The sequence below is a fragment of the Notechis scutatus genome, chromosome 2 (genome assembly GCF_049901735.1).
Source record: "Notechis scutatus isolate UNSWTSFEM ecotype Mainland chromosome 2, rNotScu1.2, whole genome shotgun sequence".
In the NCBI taxonomy this organism is placed as follows: Eukaryota; Metazoa; Chordata; class Lepidosauria; order Squamata; family Elapidae; genus Notechis; species Notechis scutatus.
Window position 1 is genome coordinate 232,797,553 of NC_142010.1, and position 16,964 is coordinate 232,814,516.

General features: G+C 36.4%; 2 protein-coding genes across 2 annotated transcripts in view; one reads left to right on the forward strand and one right to left on the reverse strand.

Annotated features, from left to right (window-relative positions):
• Positions 1–1,264: 1,264 nt before the first annotated feature.
• Positions 1,265–8,077, reverse strand: SERF1B (small EDRK-rich factor 1B). Its single transcript, XM_026670655.2, has 3 exons — positions 7,983–8,077; positions 4,135–4,243; positions 1,265–2,053 (listed from the first exon to the last, which is right to left on the reverse strand). The coding sequence occupies exons 1-3, from the start codon at positions 7,987–7,989 to the stop codon at positions 1,981–1,983; spliced, it is 189 nt and encodes a 62-aa protein (XP_026526440.1). The 5' UTR covers positions 7,990–8,077; the 3' UTR covers positions 1,265–1,980.
• A 1,912-nt stretch (positions 8,078–9,989) lies between these two features.
• The window catches only part of BDP1 (BDP1 general transcription factor IIIB subunit), a 47,011-nt gene continuing 40,036 nt past the window's right edge, over positions 9,990–16,964 (forward strand). The window contains exons 1-4 of the mRNA XM_026670648.2: positions 9,990–10,412; positions 13,379–13,937; positions 15,123–15,232; positions 15,994–16,053. Coding sequence (XP_026526433.2) covers positions 10,150–10,412; positions 13,379–13,937; positions 15,123–15,232; positions 15,994–16,053 — 992 coding nt within the window. The 5' untranslated portion in view covers positions 9,990–10,149. The remainder of the gene's footprint in view (positions 10,413–13,378; positions 13,938–15,122; positions 15,233–15,993; positions 16,054–16,964) is intronic.

Genomic DNA, 16,964 nt, shown 5'->3' on the forward strand with positions numbered 1-16,964 from the left:
CTCTTTAACTTTTTATCAGCCAACCATTGTCCAAATTTTAGCATCCCAGTAATCCTATTAATGAAGACAAAACACATACTTATCATAGATACAAATTGACTACTGTATAAGTTAAGATGTTAGGAATATGTTGCCATATGTTCTAAAGCATCTTTCTGGAACTGAATCTGAGTAATTATAATCTACAAGTTATTTTTAACCCAGAAGGCCAATTTTTACCTAAAGTTCAAGTCAGTCTTATCTAAAATCCAACTATTTTTAAATCCCACATAACTGAAATTTAATAACATCACAAGAAAGGACACAAGGCCATTTCTACTTTAAGTTTTATACCAACATATCACACTTAAATCACAATTGTATTTGTTTTAAAATTAAATCATGGCTAACAGCCAATTTCAACATACCTACCTGTATTTTTTGCACTATGACACACTCCCCCTCCCCCCAAAAGTGGGTGGAAATGTCTGTGCGTCTTAGAGTGCGAATAATGGCAAAGCCCCACCCACCCGCCAGCCTCCCAGAATACCTCCAATCAGCTGTTCCAGTTTGTGGGGATCGCCACCGCCTGAAACTGGCTGAAATGGGACATGTGGCTGAGGCAGCAATGGACGGAGGTGATCCCAGCAGCCTGGAATAGTTGATCGGCAGTATTCCAGGAGGCGGATCCAACCGCCAATCAGCTGCTTGTGCTAGATCAGGCTGTGCTGAAGCTGACCAGGCGGTTTGCTGCAAGGAGGCAAATTGCTGGGAGGCAGAGGCAGATTTCCCCCCCCCCTTGTTTTCTTCCCTAAAAGCTAGGTGTGTCTTATGGTCTGGAGCGTCTTACAGTCCAAAAAATATGGTTCTTTGTTGCAATAAAAAAATAATTCTATTTATTCCCTGAAACTCTGACCTAAAAGACTCTTAATTATCTGTACCTTTCAAACAATGCAATTCGTTCTTTGTATGCTCTAGCAGTCTTTGACGTGTTCAGAATTCAGTAAAGGTCACCCTGATTACGCTCTTCCAATTGACAAGTATGCTAATAAAATTTCATTGTTCAGAAGAAGTTGCTGTTCTCAGAATATTCTCTTGACCTAATTCTAGGTCAGTCTGGTTGTGTCACAAGCTGAAACACAATTATGCATGTAAAACTAATTGTTCAAATAAGGTTCTTACCAAGTGTCGTGGAAATAATGTTGCACATCAATAAACTTAAGCAACCCATTCAGTGACTGCTGCACTTACAACCGAACCACGTTTTAATAAAAAGATAATATAGTTTATATTTTAATTCAAATTAGATTTTAATTGCAATTTTACGTAAGACAGAATCTTGGTTTGCAATTACTGAAGAATGGTATTAAATACTCAGATTGAAGTTAGAACACATGATGAAAGGCAAGTTATTTGTGCTATAGGCGACAAAGGATTCTCTAAATTATGTTGTATTTCCAGCAATAACTGAAAATCTATTGGAGCTTCTTGAGTACCCAATTCCGACAATATGTCATGCAATATTTTTATTGTAAAAATAATTTATGATTAACTTTACAGCTGACCTTTTATAAAGTGGAAAGCAAGTACAGATACCTATCCTTTTAAAACATCACTTCTGAATTTAAGAGTGCTGCCATATACATTTCCTAGCTTACTTGCATATATAAGTGGTATAATCACACAAGCAATTTATTGAGCAAACATTTTAACAATAAAATACATTCTGGCTATTGCTACTGTGACTAACAGACATGCAAAGGGAAATACAACCTTAAAATCCAATTTTATTGGATCAGATTTTAATAATTCAGTCAAAGCCAAGTCAGCTGCAAATACACTATACTAACCATACATTCTAAAATAAATGCATACTGGACAAGCAAGTAAGTAGAAGATAAACATTAACCATTTAATGGCTGGCTACTTTACAAATATGTCTTTTTAGGCCCTATATTTTGAGATGCTGCAGCATTATTAGGTCCTCTCTGTAGCCACATATTATTTTGCTCCTGCCTGAAGAGTCTTCTTCTCATCTGCTGCTTTTTGCTTCTGCTGCATAATTTCAGAATCTCTGTAAAAAGGGAAAGAATAAGGTCAGTTTGTGATGCCAATTTTTAGAGTCAGAACATCACAAATAAATCTCAAGTATTGGGCTGAACTCATCAATTTAATATCAATAAATTCAAAAGAGCAAAACTTTCAGCTTTTCTGAGCACAGAAAATTTTTTACACAGGACTTCTATGTACAGGTAGTCCTTGACTTAAGACCACAATTGAGCCCAAAATTTCTGTTGCTAAGTGAGACCTTTGTTAAGTGAGCTTTGCCCCATTTTACCTTTCTTGCCAGGTTAAGTGAATCACTGCAGTTATTAAATTAGTAACACGGTCATTAAGATTAATCTGGCTTCCCCATTGACTTTGCTTATCAGAAAGTCCCAAAGGTGCTTTTTCAAGAGGCACCTGGACTTTTTGGTTTTTCTTTGAAGACATTTTGCTTCTCATCCAAGAAGCTTCTTCAGTTCTGACTGGATGGTAGGAAATGGAAGGATTTATACTCCTTGCAGACAGCTGGTCATTTGCATTCTTTTAGACAATCGTTAAGGGCACCTGGAGGTTTATCTATGTCATCAGTGTCACCTGAGTGGTGCAAATGGGTGTGGAGCCTTCCTGAAACTGCTGAAAGGACTGTGTTGTAGACTGGATGATATCATATCCCTCCCTCTGTGTTGGGAGAGTGGTCTTTGTCTTTTAAATGCAGATGGACTGTTGAATCTGGTCCTGATGAATTTGTTCTCCTATGTTGTGCCATGTGTTTATGAAGTGGTGGTTTTGTTTCCCCAATGTACACATTTGCACATGGCTCACTGCATTATACATCATACACCACGTTGCTCAGTTTGTTTCTGAGTGTTTTATCCTTGAGGTGGACAAGCTTCTACCTTTGTGTATTCTTGGGTTTAAGTGTGCACGTATGTTGTGTGGGCTGAAGATCCTCCTGAGATTTTCCAATATTCCTGCAATGTATGGAATGACGACATTGATTCGTTTATTGTTCTCGGTGTTGTCTGTTATAGAGGAGTTCCTGTAGGTGTCAGCTTTAAAATTCAGCTGTCACATTTCATGGAAGGGGGGTGGGGTGGAGGAGTTGAAAAGTTCAAGGTTATTCTGTATGTCGTATTAAGAAATTCCAGTTGCAGTTAATTGGTTCTCGTGATTTATGAAGTGTAGAAGTGGGAGGAGAGAAGAGAAGGTGGATTCTGTGTAACTCCCGAAAATAATTTCACTTTGGGAAATTGCCTTTGACATGCCAGATCTGTTTCTAAATAAATCAATTGGAGAGAAAATGTCTCAGAGTGATTGATATCATGGATACTTTCTGGATGCCTTACAGTAGGATCTTTTTTGAAATTTGATGAAGGCCCCCTTGGGAGCCACACATTCTGAGGGCTTCTTTGATGTGTTTTAGTTCTTTTTCTTTGCCATTTTTACTGGTAGGCAGGCGTTTAGTTCGGTGGTGTAGGATTCTGATGACTCCCGTTTTGATGAGAATCAAAATGTAAATATTGATCTCTGTGTGGGGGTTTTCTGTAAACTTCAATGATAGGGCTTCTGTTCTCTTTAATGTGTACTGCAGAGTCCAGAAAAGCTAGACTAATTTCCTTATCATCTTCCCGTGTGAATTTGATTATCTGTCCAGAGAGTTGAGATGTTTGGTGAATCCTTCCAATTCCTGTGGTCTGATCTTGACCCAAGTATCATCCACATATCTATACCAGTGAGTGGATGGAATTCCTGAGAAGGAGTCTAGACCTTATACCAGCTGTCTGCAAGGAATAGAAATCCTTCCATTTCCCACCATCCAGTCAGAGCTGAAGAAAAACCAGAAAGTCCATCTGCCTCTTGAAAAAGCACCTTTGGGACAACCATGACTTTGATCACATGACCCCAGGACACTGCAACTGTCATAAATATGGGTCAGTTGCCAAGGATCTGAATTTTGATCAAGTGATCAAAATGTGTGGTCATGTGAAAAATCGTCGTAAATCACTTTTTGCAGTGCTGTTGTAACTTCGAACAGTCACTAAAAGAACTATTGTAAGTTAAGGACTACCTGTATTCATATGAAAGGTGTCACAGATTATGCAAATATACCTCTGTTTCCTTTGAGTAGCTGATAAAGCGCCCTCTTTTCTTTTCCCTTTATTCTGTTCTTGAGTTTTCTTCATATTCTTCTGGCGGGAAAGTTCACGCTGGTTCCCACCTGTAAAAGTAACAGTCCAGGTTTTAGGCTAATTACTGGTAATTAAATATTCTATTAAAATATAATCCACAATATCAAATCCAGTTACCAGTGTGGCATTAAAAAGAATATCCTGGGTTCAAGGATGTCTTTTCCATGGCAAGAAACTTCCCTGATTTCCTCAATAGAAGTATATGGGCTAGGGTACAAATCAACATTGGGCAGCACTAATATACTGCTCTTTGAAAATGCTTGCCCAAATTATCTAAAATAAGTTTTGAATATTTAGGAACTGCAAACTCGTAGTTCTTTTAATTAACCTATTATGATTTTTACCCACTGTTTCTTTATAGCAGTCTGAAATGCATTTAAAAGCAAAAGATGTCTTTAAAAATGAAAATCTTGCTCAAATAAGAAAAACAAGAATGAACAAAGTTTGGATATATGCAACCAACTGATAAAATAATGTATGCAAAAGACTATGAAGAACATATAGCAGATAACATTAAAGCAAATATTGTAGACTTAGAATAACTTTACTGTCACTTTAAATGTAACATTTAAATTAAACATATCTGCAGATTTATTTGGAATAGGAACCCAACCAGAGGCTACTGCACTACTAATGATGGGAGTATTAAAGGTATCAGAAAAAAATAAGGAAAAAGCAGGGAAACTAAATGAATTACTTGCTTCTGTCTTCACTACTGAGGGAACAGAACAGATGCCAATTCTGAACTGGCAGAATTAACTCTTACATAAACATGATTAAAAAAAGGATGAAACAACTTAAATTAATGCACGCCCAAATGATATCCACTTCAGAATTTTTAAAAGAAATGGATCTGTTCACAAATCATCTTCTTCATGTCTTTCACAGGACTTAAATAGCTTGAGTGACCTTCTTAAAGGAATGATAAACTGTAGGCCAATTATCCAAACATTTATTGCAGGTAAAGCAGTTGAAATATTTAAAATAAAAATAGCCACCATATAAAAGAATGAGAATAATTGTGTTGTACTCCCTCTTTTTATATATTCCATATAAAAGAAAGGGGCATTTGCTTGAGCCACTTTCCAATGTTACCTTGTTTCTCTGGACTTAAAATATGTTTTAGTCTCTTTTGCCTAAGTAATATTTCTTGTGTATTTCCATCAAGATATTTCCCTTGCTCTCTACACACAATACTAAAATAAACAGCAGCTTTCTGGCAAGGAAGCATATGGAAATTTAGTTTAAAATTGAGGGCAAGGTTTCACATGACTTTCAGCTACAATCCAGCAGGTACATTTTATTTGCCCAATTTGTTTATGGAGTAACTGTTAGACTTTAACCATTTTTAAAGCAGATCACAATGAACCATCATCCTATAGAAACCCACATTAGTTCAGTCATAATTACTATACATTCTACCGCCAACACCTGCTTAAGGAGATAAGCTAAGGGGTTTCTTTAAAATGCCATATGCTAGACCAGTATAATAACACATTGAAAAAATAGTCAGAAAATTTTCTCACGATGTTAAAATTCAAAGTCACCTATTGAAACTAAATAGTGAAATTCTAGAGACTGACAGAAATAACACTTTATTATTAAAAGCATAATATACTTTTGGAATTTGCTGCCCATAGTGAGAATAGGTAGCCTATTTGGATGTTTTAAAAGGAGGCTAGAAAGTTCATGGACTTATTTATCATGCCTATTGCTAGAAAGCAACAGTGGAATGTGGCTATTGAGCTAGGTCAGGCTTGGGAATTTCTCAAATACATCCAGATGGCTACAGTGATGCAGAATGTGAGATTAGATAGGTTTATGATTTGATTCAGCAGGTCTTATGTCTGTAAGCAAAATATAAACATTTTGAAAATGCTGAACACCTGAAAATTATTGTATGGCCTTAACATAAAATATAATGTAATTTTTAAGATTTTATCTGGCATTATAAAATTTAGGAAAACCATATGCATAGTTGCTGAATCTCTTTAGTACAGTTTGGTGATTATGAATTTTAAACTTTAAAATATGTACAATAATTCAATCCTACACATTATGATCTTAGAAGTACATTTTAACTGGGATGTGCTTTTTTATTTTGATCTACTTTTACAATCTATCATATTGTTAGAAATCAGTCTTGAAAATAAGATCTTTTTGAATTCATTTAATTCCAGTTTTGGCCAATGCTCCTTGTAACTCTTAAAATATTTTTAAAGTCTTAGGAAAAAAAAGGGGCGGGGAGGGAGAAAAACAATACTTTCTAGGCATACTTAATTTTAAGCAAACCTAATTCTATCCATTAAATGATTTTCTGAACTTAAAATCAATAAAATACATAAACATACTACCACAAATAAATTTTACATTGTTCTTTCTAAGCTCATTTCATAAAAACACGCTAAAAGACAAAACTAAATTAGTTTCTCTCTTAGCCTAACCTATTTTATAGCACTGGTGCAAGGATAAACAAGTTACATAGGCAACAACCATGCATATAATTTTTAGTTCCTTAAGTGAAGAAGCACTATAATCATAAGGTATATCTGCACCATGTTAAAAAATGTGGGTCCCTGAAAAAAACCCAACCCAAGATGTCAGTTCATTCAGTAAGGACCACGCATTCTGTATTTCCAACCCAGAAGATTTAAATATACAGTATTGCACAGAAACTGCAGGTTTTTCTATGTTAAAAATCAAACAAAACATAAATCAAATTACTGGGTTAGCTGTGATATCCACGAAGCAGTAGAGCTGTCTAGAAGGGTTCATTGAGTTGCAGCCCTTAAACCCATTACTTCTCAGACTTTCAGCTACAATCCAGCAGGTATGTTTTATTTGCCCAATTTGTTTATGGAGTAACTGTTAGACTTTAACCATTTTTAAAGCAGATCACAATGAACCATCATTCTATAGAAACCCACATTAGTTCAGTCATAATTACTATACATTCTACCGCCAACACCTGCTTAAGGAGATAAGCTAAGGGGTTTCTTTAAAATGCCACACGCTAGACCAGGGGTCTCCAACCTTGGCAACTTTTAAGTCTGGCGGACTTCAACTCCCAGAATTCCCCAGCCAGCTGGCTGGGGAATTCTGGGAGTTGAAGTCCGCCAGACTTAAAAGTTGCCAAGGTTGGAGACCCCTCCACTAAGACTACAGGGTGGTGCTCAGTTTCTTAACAAAACAACTATTTCCAAATAGGTCCTGAAGAAAACCGAGCGCAACGCGAACACCGGACAGTTTTTCACAGCTTCCCCTCGAAGCTTTTCAGAGCTAACTTTACTGAGCCACAGGCAGATTTGAGTGTAAATTCGGGTCAGTTCACCTCGCAGACTTAAAGAGGATGGCTTAAAGAGCGGGGAGCTCGCCCCGGAGAGCGGATCAAAAAAAACGCGGAAACGAAGGACCAAAGCTGCCCTTTTCTCCAGACGGCCTCCCCATGTATACAAAAAAAAAAAAAAAAACCAAACCCAAAGATTTGTAACGCCCGCCGGCGACGGTAACAAAATCCATAAACCGGGGACGCTTTGCGACGCACCTCGCTATGGCTTCCACTTTATTAAATAGGTTGCTGACCCCAAGATCGCCGCCCACCACGGAGATGCCACGAACAACAGGCAGAGAGGCGCCTCCCTCTCCGGCCTACGGCCTCCGCAAGGCCCCGTGAACTGTCCCGCTCGGCCTCTAACGGGCACCGACCCAGCGGGAGGGACCGCCTTGCTTTCCTGGTGGTGGGAGAGGGCGGTCGCGTCGAATACTTACGGGCCATGGCAAAACAATAACCCCAGCGATAACAACCGTTACGCTCGCAAGCTCCAACTCCCCACCAACCGCTCCAACTACCAGAACCTTCTCCTTGCCCCGCCCGCCCAAGTTTTTATTAAGTAAGGGACCGCCCCCGTGACGTCACGCCGCACATCTCTCCGTCCCGAACGGAGCTGTTCAGGAACGCCCTGCCGCTTAGTGCGCTTGCGCAAGTCTAGAAAAGCCTCCTTTGTTTGGATGGTGACGTCTGCTTCAGCAGCTGACTCAAGTTATAGTCCTTCGCTTGGGTTGGGTCGGAACTCGTAGTTTCCAAGTTAGCGGTCACCAGTCAGGTTTTTTTTCTTTCTCTCTCTCTCTCTTTTTGTTCTAACAGAATAGCATGATTCAAATAATCCAGGGTTGTTGCCCTAAAAAGAGATATAAATAAATGCATGCTATGGTTGGTTGACCAGCTATTTAACCTGGATTTGGCATTTTTATCCACCGATTCTAGTCCTTCCCATTATTATTCTTTGTTCACCCAATGGGAAGTTACAGCTGTCAGTTCTTTAACTGCTATTGATCTTTATAAGCATTGTGTTTGTCTCAACAACTTAAAACATTATATAAGGGTGTAGTTATGTGTGGATCAAGTATTATGGTCTTTTGCAACTGACAGTTGAATTTTCTAAGTGCTATCTCAAATTTTTAGGTATTGGCACCCAGTGGGTAGATAACCACTGGGAATACAGGAACTGCTTTATGTCATAATCTTTCAATTTTGATTTTTAGACTTGATACTTATGTTTTGTGTGTTATCAGCCAATTTAATCAATCTGTATTCAGAAATCCCCTCATATATTAACCTCCTGCTTTTCCAACTCTGTTCCCACCAATTTTTGCCAGTTCGGTCTAGTGGTTAAAGAATCAAGCTAGAAAGTGAGAGATGTGAGTTCAAGTTCCGCCCTTAGCATGAAAGCCATCTTTGGGCCAGTCCTATTCTCTCAATCGATTCAACACACCTCACAGGATTTTTGTTGTGAATAAAACAGAAGCTGTCATGGATATGCTTGCTGCCTTGTGTTATTTGTGAAAATAATAAAGATGGGATACAAAGAAATAATTTTTCATTACTGGTACATGATAATTTTTATTATATTAATAATTTTTCATTACTGGTACATAATTTTTACAGGTGTTCCAATGAATTATTTTGGTGACTGTTATGTGATTAATTTGGTCTAGAGAAATGTGCTATTGTTCAAAAAGAATAGTGAGAAATTGGAATTGGCTGGTTATAAGATTGTGAGAGGTTTGGAAATCAAGTTCTATGTGTGAAATGATCTATTTAAAGAATCTTGAAGGATTTACAAAAAGTGAAGATTGGTCAAATTAAATGGCTATATCTGTATTTAAAGAATCTGGAAGCATTTAACCTACAAAAAGTGAAGATTGAGATAAAATCTTTACAATCTTTAGCTGAATCACTGTCACATGGAAGAGGGACTGAATTTTATATTAACACATTTGAAGTCACTAGGACATATTTTTGAAAATCCTTGGACTCAAGAGACACATAAATTATGTCACAATTTCTATAATAATAGAGCTTTACAGTTTTTTTTCTAATCTTATGTCTCAGTTAAAATTCTGGAAATTACAGTCCCTCCTTCCCTAATTAATGAAACTGTAAGCTAAGGCATTCTTATTGAAAATTAAAAAAAAGTGATACCGAATTGTGCCAATTGGGGGGCGGGGGAGAACAAGACGTTAAATTGAATCGGAATGAAATACAGAATTATGGCATAGGCTTTACTATATGGACTAGACTAGAAGACCTCCAAGGTCCCTTCCAACTCTGTATGGGATTTAAAATTTATTTGCCACCGATCCCCTATCTATCCAACGATGAATTAACAAACCACTTCCTTCAGTAGGAAATCTGAAACGGAAAACTCGATTTCTGCATTGCAGGCGGTACATTAACCGTTAATAAGAACCAAACCTTCCGGCTTGCTTTGTCGCAGAATGATGACGCGACCAACGCCATCTAGGAGCAGCTGATTGAAGTCCTGTCCCAGAAAGGAAGGGCGGGGAAGTGGACGGAGCCGGGCCGATGACATGAGGCCGCCTCGCCGGCGACGCTGGACTTTAGCCGGTGCCGGACCTTCCGCCTCACGACACCATGTTCCGCCGCGCCAGATTTAGCGTGAAGCCCAATGTCCGGCCGAATGCTGCAGGGAGAGGCGGGAATAGTGGAGGCAGCACGAGCTCAGTTGTCCCGGCGGTCGCCACTGCCGCCGCCACCACAGATGCCGACGGTCAACATGACTCGGCACCGACCACCCGGTCTTCTACGGTCGAGGACAGTTCGATGCCCCATCCCGGTGACGCTGCCGCCTCTGGAGATCTTCACCTGAGCGGGGACAGTAGTAACAATAGTAGCAGGTAACTGAGCTTTGCTTTTACCCTCTCGCTGTGGTGTCTTCTTCTCAGAAACCGTCGGAGCTTCCTTTTTGAGATGACCTGAGAGACACCTTGGAAATTGGATCTGTGACGCTCGTTTAACTACGGTATTTGAGGACCCGGTTTTGACAAAACTTCTCTTAGTAGAGGTTCATAATCATCTTCTGTCAGCAAAACTCCCATCTCAAAGAGATGTGTGAAAGAACTTTAGCTTTGTGTTGTAATAACTGAGCTTTTGGGACTTGAGTCTAGTGACTTGATTCTGTAGTGTGAACATACGGAGTAGTAATTGGCATTAAATGGACTGTAGATATCCTAACAACTTGCTGTTCCAGGATAGATAAATTTTCCAGGTATAGTGATGATGATGCAGAAGCATTGCATTGGCCAAACTCTGATCCAATTATCTAAACTGTGTTATTGGTCACCTGTACAATGAATAATGCTGTCAATACGTTCATAAATTTGAGCTGTGTTAATGTCCCTGCCAATCTTGTAACCCTTTAATATCAGCTCTATATAGCTAATTAGATAACATGTAAAGGTAGTCCTTGACTTAACAACAGTTCATTTAGTGACTGTTCGAAGTTACAACAGCACTGAAAAAAGTGACTTTTGACCATATATATTTAATAAGTAAAATAAACAGAACAACACAGGAAGCTGCCATTAACTGCAGTTTAGGGGTCCTTTGAATTGTTGCAGCCTTGATGTGCATATTATACATAAATTAATAAAGTAATGTCTTTATTTTGAAACTTGATTATTGTGTGAGATCTCCCATAAAATTATATTGTATGAATAAATTACAAATAGGTAGAATTGTTTTTTTGATTTGTTTAAAATGCTTGGTGAACTTTCAAACAGAAGGGCTTGGTCTTTCTACTGCTCCTCTGAGGCTGCAGTTCTACACACACACAGAGAGAGAGAGAGAGGTGAACACTCATATATACATGTGGAGTATATCCCAGTTAATAAGTTTTATCCTTGTCTTCAAGCTCAATTTGAGATTCATTATTTAGCCCTATTTAATTTTTGATTAGTATTGGGATTTCTGCAGTTAATGCTCCAAGACATACATAGCAAGTATTGGGTTACAGATCTAACTCTGAACCCTTTATCTCATTACTTTATGGGATAATCCCATTTTAAAAATGTCTAAATCAGTTGAGGGAGGGGGTAAATTGGATATTACAATATTATTACTTTGGATCAACTCATGTCTGAGGAAGCAATTATTTTTTTAAATTCAAAATTAAATCCAACATTTAATATGTATGTGTGCGTTGGTTTTTGGGGGAGTTAAAACAATTTGATTTACATCAAGGATTTTTTTGGCAGAATATTCAATTAACACTTAGGTTATTTAATCCAAATACAACTGCTGCTTCTGAACTTCCCCAGAAGTTAGAGGTTGTGGCTGTTAAGTCAGTAACTCTTTTAGCAAGTTGATGAAATGTATTTTAGTTACTTATGTAACTATTAGCATGATGAGCTTGAATGCTGTACTTTGATAATCATTGAAAGGTTGAATTAAACAATGATAATTTTGTTTCCTGTGATTGTAAATTGAAATTACTGTGATTTAATATTTTACTTTGCATTTATTGAATTTTCAGTTAATGTTAATGTTTGATTACAATCACCCTGCCATTAGATATGTAATTCAAGAATTGGCACATTAATCCATATGGTCGGGTCATTTCCTATGATTGTTGGATTTGGGGCTGACATCAACAGGATTGTTAAATTCTAGATCAATTTCTGAATGTTAAAGATGTATTTGTTCTTGGCTATATCCCCAGTATTTGAAATTCACAAGATACCAAGAAATATGTTTTTTTCAAGCAAAGGATTGACTCAGTAACATTAAAAGGAGAAATCAAACTAGCTGCAAGATTTTTGATGTGTTGCTTGTAACCTAATTTATCAGTTTTCAGTACACATTTAAAGATATGATCAAAATTATTGAAATTCTGTTTATTAACAGATTGAAGAAACCCAAAACATTTGCAGGACAATTTATGACATAACTAGCCTTCTGAATTCATGACCTTGCATTGTAACATTGTAGTATTTTGTTCTGTTTATTGTGTAACTTTTCTACTAGTCATGGCATAAATATACCAAATAAATATTTGTTGATAATACAAGCCCCAAATTTCTGTTGCTAAGTAAGATGAGTGAGTTGAGTGATTTTGTCACATTTCTTGCCACAGTTGTTAAGTGAATCACTGCAGTTGTTAAGTGAATCTGGCTTCCCCATTGACTTTGCTTGTCAAAAGGTTAGAAAAGGTGAGCACATGATGCCAGGATACTGCAACCATCATAAATATGAGTCAGTTGCCAAGCATCTGAATTTTGATCATGTAACTGTGAGGATGCAATGGTCATAAGTCTGAAAAATGGTAATCAATTTTTTCAATGCTGTTGTAACTTTGATCGCTAAATAAACTGTTGTAAGTTGAGAATTACCTGTAAACTTGTGTTTCTGGGAAATTGATTTATTGATCTATATTCATTTAGCTATAGCGTCTTAATATATTTGTTTAGGTCTCAAGTTTAAGAATACCAGTATTTTCCATAAGAATTAATTATAATATAGTATAATTATTTGTATAAAGTATGGCATACCCGTATTTTCCCGAAAATAAGACCGGATCTTGTATTAATTTTTGCTCCAAAAGATGCACTCGGGCTTATTTTCTGGTTAGGTCTTAGTTTTTGGAGAAAAACAGTAAATGTATTTGTCTGGCTGACAATCTTAACTGGGCTTATTTGGGGGATAGGGTTTATATTATAAGTGTTCAGAAAAATCATGCTAGGGATTATTTTCCAATTAGGTTTTATTTTCAGGGAAACATGGTAATTACTGTACTACCTTTCAAAAAAAAATCTGTCATTATGTTATTCTATTCTATTAGTTAATATTTCACTTAATTTTCCAGAAATGAAAAGACCAGTGATAAAAGTGGAGATGGAGACTGCAGGAAAAATGTTGAAGGATTTCCACAGAGAAGAAAACGGATATCCACTATGCCTAACCTTATAAAACCAAAAATTGTACCTCCGCCTCCTCCCACTGTTGATTTATCATCAAAATGCTCTCAAAAACAAGGACCTCACTCTCCTGCTTTTAGTAACCTTCTGTTTCAAAAAGAAACATCTTTACCTGAAAAGATAAATTTGGAAAGTTCTCCCAAGTCTTCCATATTGCCTGAAAAGAAAACTTCTGCTCCTCAAGTGCCACAGTTCTCTCCATTTAAAAAATCTGCTAGTAAAGAACCCAGCCCATGTATACCAGCTCAAAGAAATGATGAAGTCCTTCCGAAGAACACAAGCTCACCCCTCAAAGAAAGACCCACCCAGGAAACACTGATGGAAGAGGAAACAACACAGACAAAATCTGCTTCAGTAGATAAGAAAAAGATTTGTTCAGATCGTGTGAAAATTATCAAAACTCAGAAGCTAAGGAAGATGCTTAAAGAAGAATTGAATAAAGAGAAAGTACAGTATTTTTGTAATTTTAATCTGAAGTATCAAGGAAAGAAATTCTAGCTTGTTTTTTGGGATGAAGTATCCTATAGTGAATCAGATCATTGATTTTCCCAGCCTGATATCCCGAGCTTCCTTTTTTTCCCTCTTTTTTTTTTTTTTTTTTTTTTTTTTTTTCTCCTTCTCTCTTTCTTTTTTTTTTTCCCCTCCCCCCCCCCCCCCCCCCCCCCCCCCCCCCCCCCCCCCCCCTCCCCCCCCCCCCCCCCCCCCCCCCCCCTTTTTTCAGTGCTAAATGGCATCATTTCTTAATTTCGGAGAGTGTTTCGGCACCAAGTTGTTTTTGACTCCTAGTGACCATATGGGTAGTAGATCTTCTTCATGATGATCTGTAACCAGGTCTTACAGAGAGAAGATTTTTTTAATCATTATCTGGAAATAATAGATTTCATCTTGTGACCTCTTGCATGTAGATCTTGGACCCTACTGTTGAACTAAGGCAGTCTTCACTTGTGAGAAGTGAAGAATCTCTTGTTATAATATGGAAGTATTACAGAAAGTATCACTATAATCTAGCGAGATCTTTGGCAGCTTGCACTATACCAAGCTATTCTAGGTAGACACTTAGTTTGGGACTTCAATTACTACTATGAGCTCTGGCTGCCATGGTCAGCAGCAAAAACTAATTCTAATTCTAAACATCTGAAATATATTAAACTGCCAGCTAAACTCTCCAGTGCTTAATATCTGTCTGATGCTTCTGGTAAATAATGGGGATTTAAGTCAATGTGTGATCAATAGGCTGTGACCAGTTGGTCGATCTCACCCATTTTAATTCTGTCTTCCATCTAAATTAGGTGTGGGGGTGCAGAAGGTGAATTGGTGTCTGAATATGGTAGCGTAAATTGTATGATAAATTTTCATTTAGTGATAATTAGTTATGGTCTCATTATACATGCAAATACATTTTTAAAATTTAAACATATTGTGTTTTTCTGCTTCTATCAACATAAAGTATTAAAATAATTTATTAAAATAATTTAATAAAGTTAACACTAACAAAAAATGAAAATAAAACAAAACAAGCTAGCAACTGAATATGGCAAGTGGAAAACTCTTAAATATATACAAATGAAATTTGAAACAAGATTTAAATAAAAATCTATGGAATGATAAAAATATATTAATTTATCTTTCTAGAAACAACGGAAATTTAAATATCCTATAATTGAGAAAAGTATGCCGGAAGATCGCTCCAAAATGACTATGAGAGATTTTATTTATTATTTGCCTGAAAATAATCCTATGAAGTAAGTGCATATATTCTTTTGTCATGTTGGTACAAATTGTTTTTATTAATTCATTGGATCTGTACGCTCTGTATCCTCTAAAAATTTTAGGGTGCCTTACATGGTTTCTCATTCTTTTTTCTTTACAACAGTTTTGTTAACTTGGGCTCATAGGAACATAGCATCTAAACATCTGAGACATTCAATCTAGTGGTCTTTTACTTATGAAATATTGGCTTCTAGATGTTTTTCTACAGTATAAATTACTAATATATATACAATATGTTGATTTCTATAAAAGTGCATCTGTATTCTAGCCAAATGAGTAGAAATATAATCAAATGTGGCTAGGAACTTTATCAAATTAATACAGGGCAAGATTTATTGAAACCAATGACACATTTTTAGTTTTGGTATGTATAAAACATTTGCATATTTTTTTATTCTTTGTAGAAAATTTGACATTCCTAAGTAAGTGGATTTAAATCAGCTTGTTATCTGTTGTTTTCAGGAAATTATTGTTATATTGTGAAATCTGATTAGAGTTGTGCTTTATTATCTTGATTCACTATTTGAGAAACGATGTAGGTTTATCTTATGTTACTGAACTTTATATGAATAAATTAAATTAAATTTTTGTGTGCAAAAATGCATACTGTAGCATGCTAGCAATTAGCACAATTAAATATACAATTTAATTGCATTTGGACTATGCACTATGAAATTTAGAAGTTTGCTGGATTAAATGAATCATTAAGTATGCGCTTTTCAATATTTAATAGGTCTTCATTCATTGAAGAGAAGAAAACAGAAAAGACTTCTACAATGACCCAAGCAAAAGAGTAATTTGTTTCTTTTTTGAAATAGTATTCATGAAATGTACGATCAGTAATACATTTGTAAAAAATAAAAATCGTGTTTGCTTAATATTGCTGAATTTAAATTATTGGTTTAAAACATAATCCTAATCTGTTCATTAATTATGTTGGCCTTTTGATGAAATCCTGATTTTATTAATTATAATTAAAAATCGGTCATGTAGCATGAATGGATGCTCAGCTGTATACTCTCCTTTTGCTTCTTTCTTTCTTTCTTTCTTTCTTTCTTTCTTTCTTTCTTTCTTTCTTTCTTTCTTTCTTTCTTTCTCTCTTTCTCTCTTTCTCTCTCTCTTTCTCTCTCTTTCTTTCTTTCTTTCTTTCTTTCTTTCTTTCTTTCTTTCTTTCTTTCTTTCTTTCTTTCTTTCTTTTTCTTTCTTTCTTTCTTTCCTCCCTCCCTCCCTCCCTCCCTCCCTCCCTGTTTCTCTTTCCTTCCACTGCCTCTCTATCTTTCTTTGCCTTTATTACTTTATATTAAGATGGCAAGTATACATAAAATTGCATCCTCCTCTTATTATTTTGCTACTTTAAGCATGTAACCATTATTTTAAGCAAGTTTAATTTAATTCTGAGGTAGCATTCCTAACCCAACTTTTGAGTGCTGTGTTAGAAGTACCTGAGTATTAATGCATAAATAATTCCATACTATGTTTAATGGAGGAAAGAAACATTTGCAATCAAGAGGAGGTCAATTAAAGAATGAAAGGTATTGCCCATTCTATTATCCAGTGCCCAGGACATAATTTAGAACTGGTGGTATTAAGTTTATATTGATATAAATATGCAATTATTAAGTAAGGTTCTGATGCAATCTTTTATGTGTAGGTTTCTTAGGGTAAGGAATAGGAACATATACCCTGAGGAAAGTTATACTCCAA

Excerpts from the sequence above, each read along its gene's own strand:
- SERF1B (XM_026670655.2), bottom strand. Across the intron at positions 2,054-4,134 it reads GCTACTCAAAGGAAACAGAG|AGATTCTGAAATTATGCAGC; the intron begins GTATATTTGCAT and ends CCCTTTTTACAG.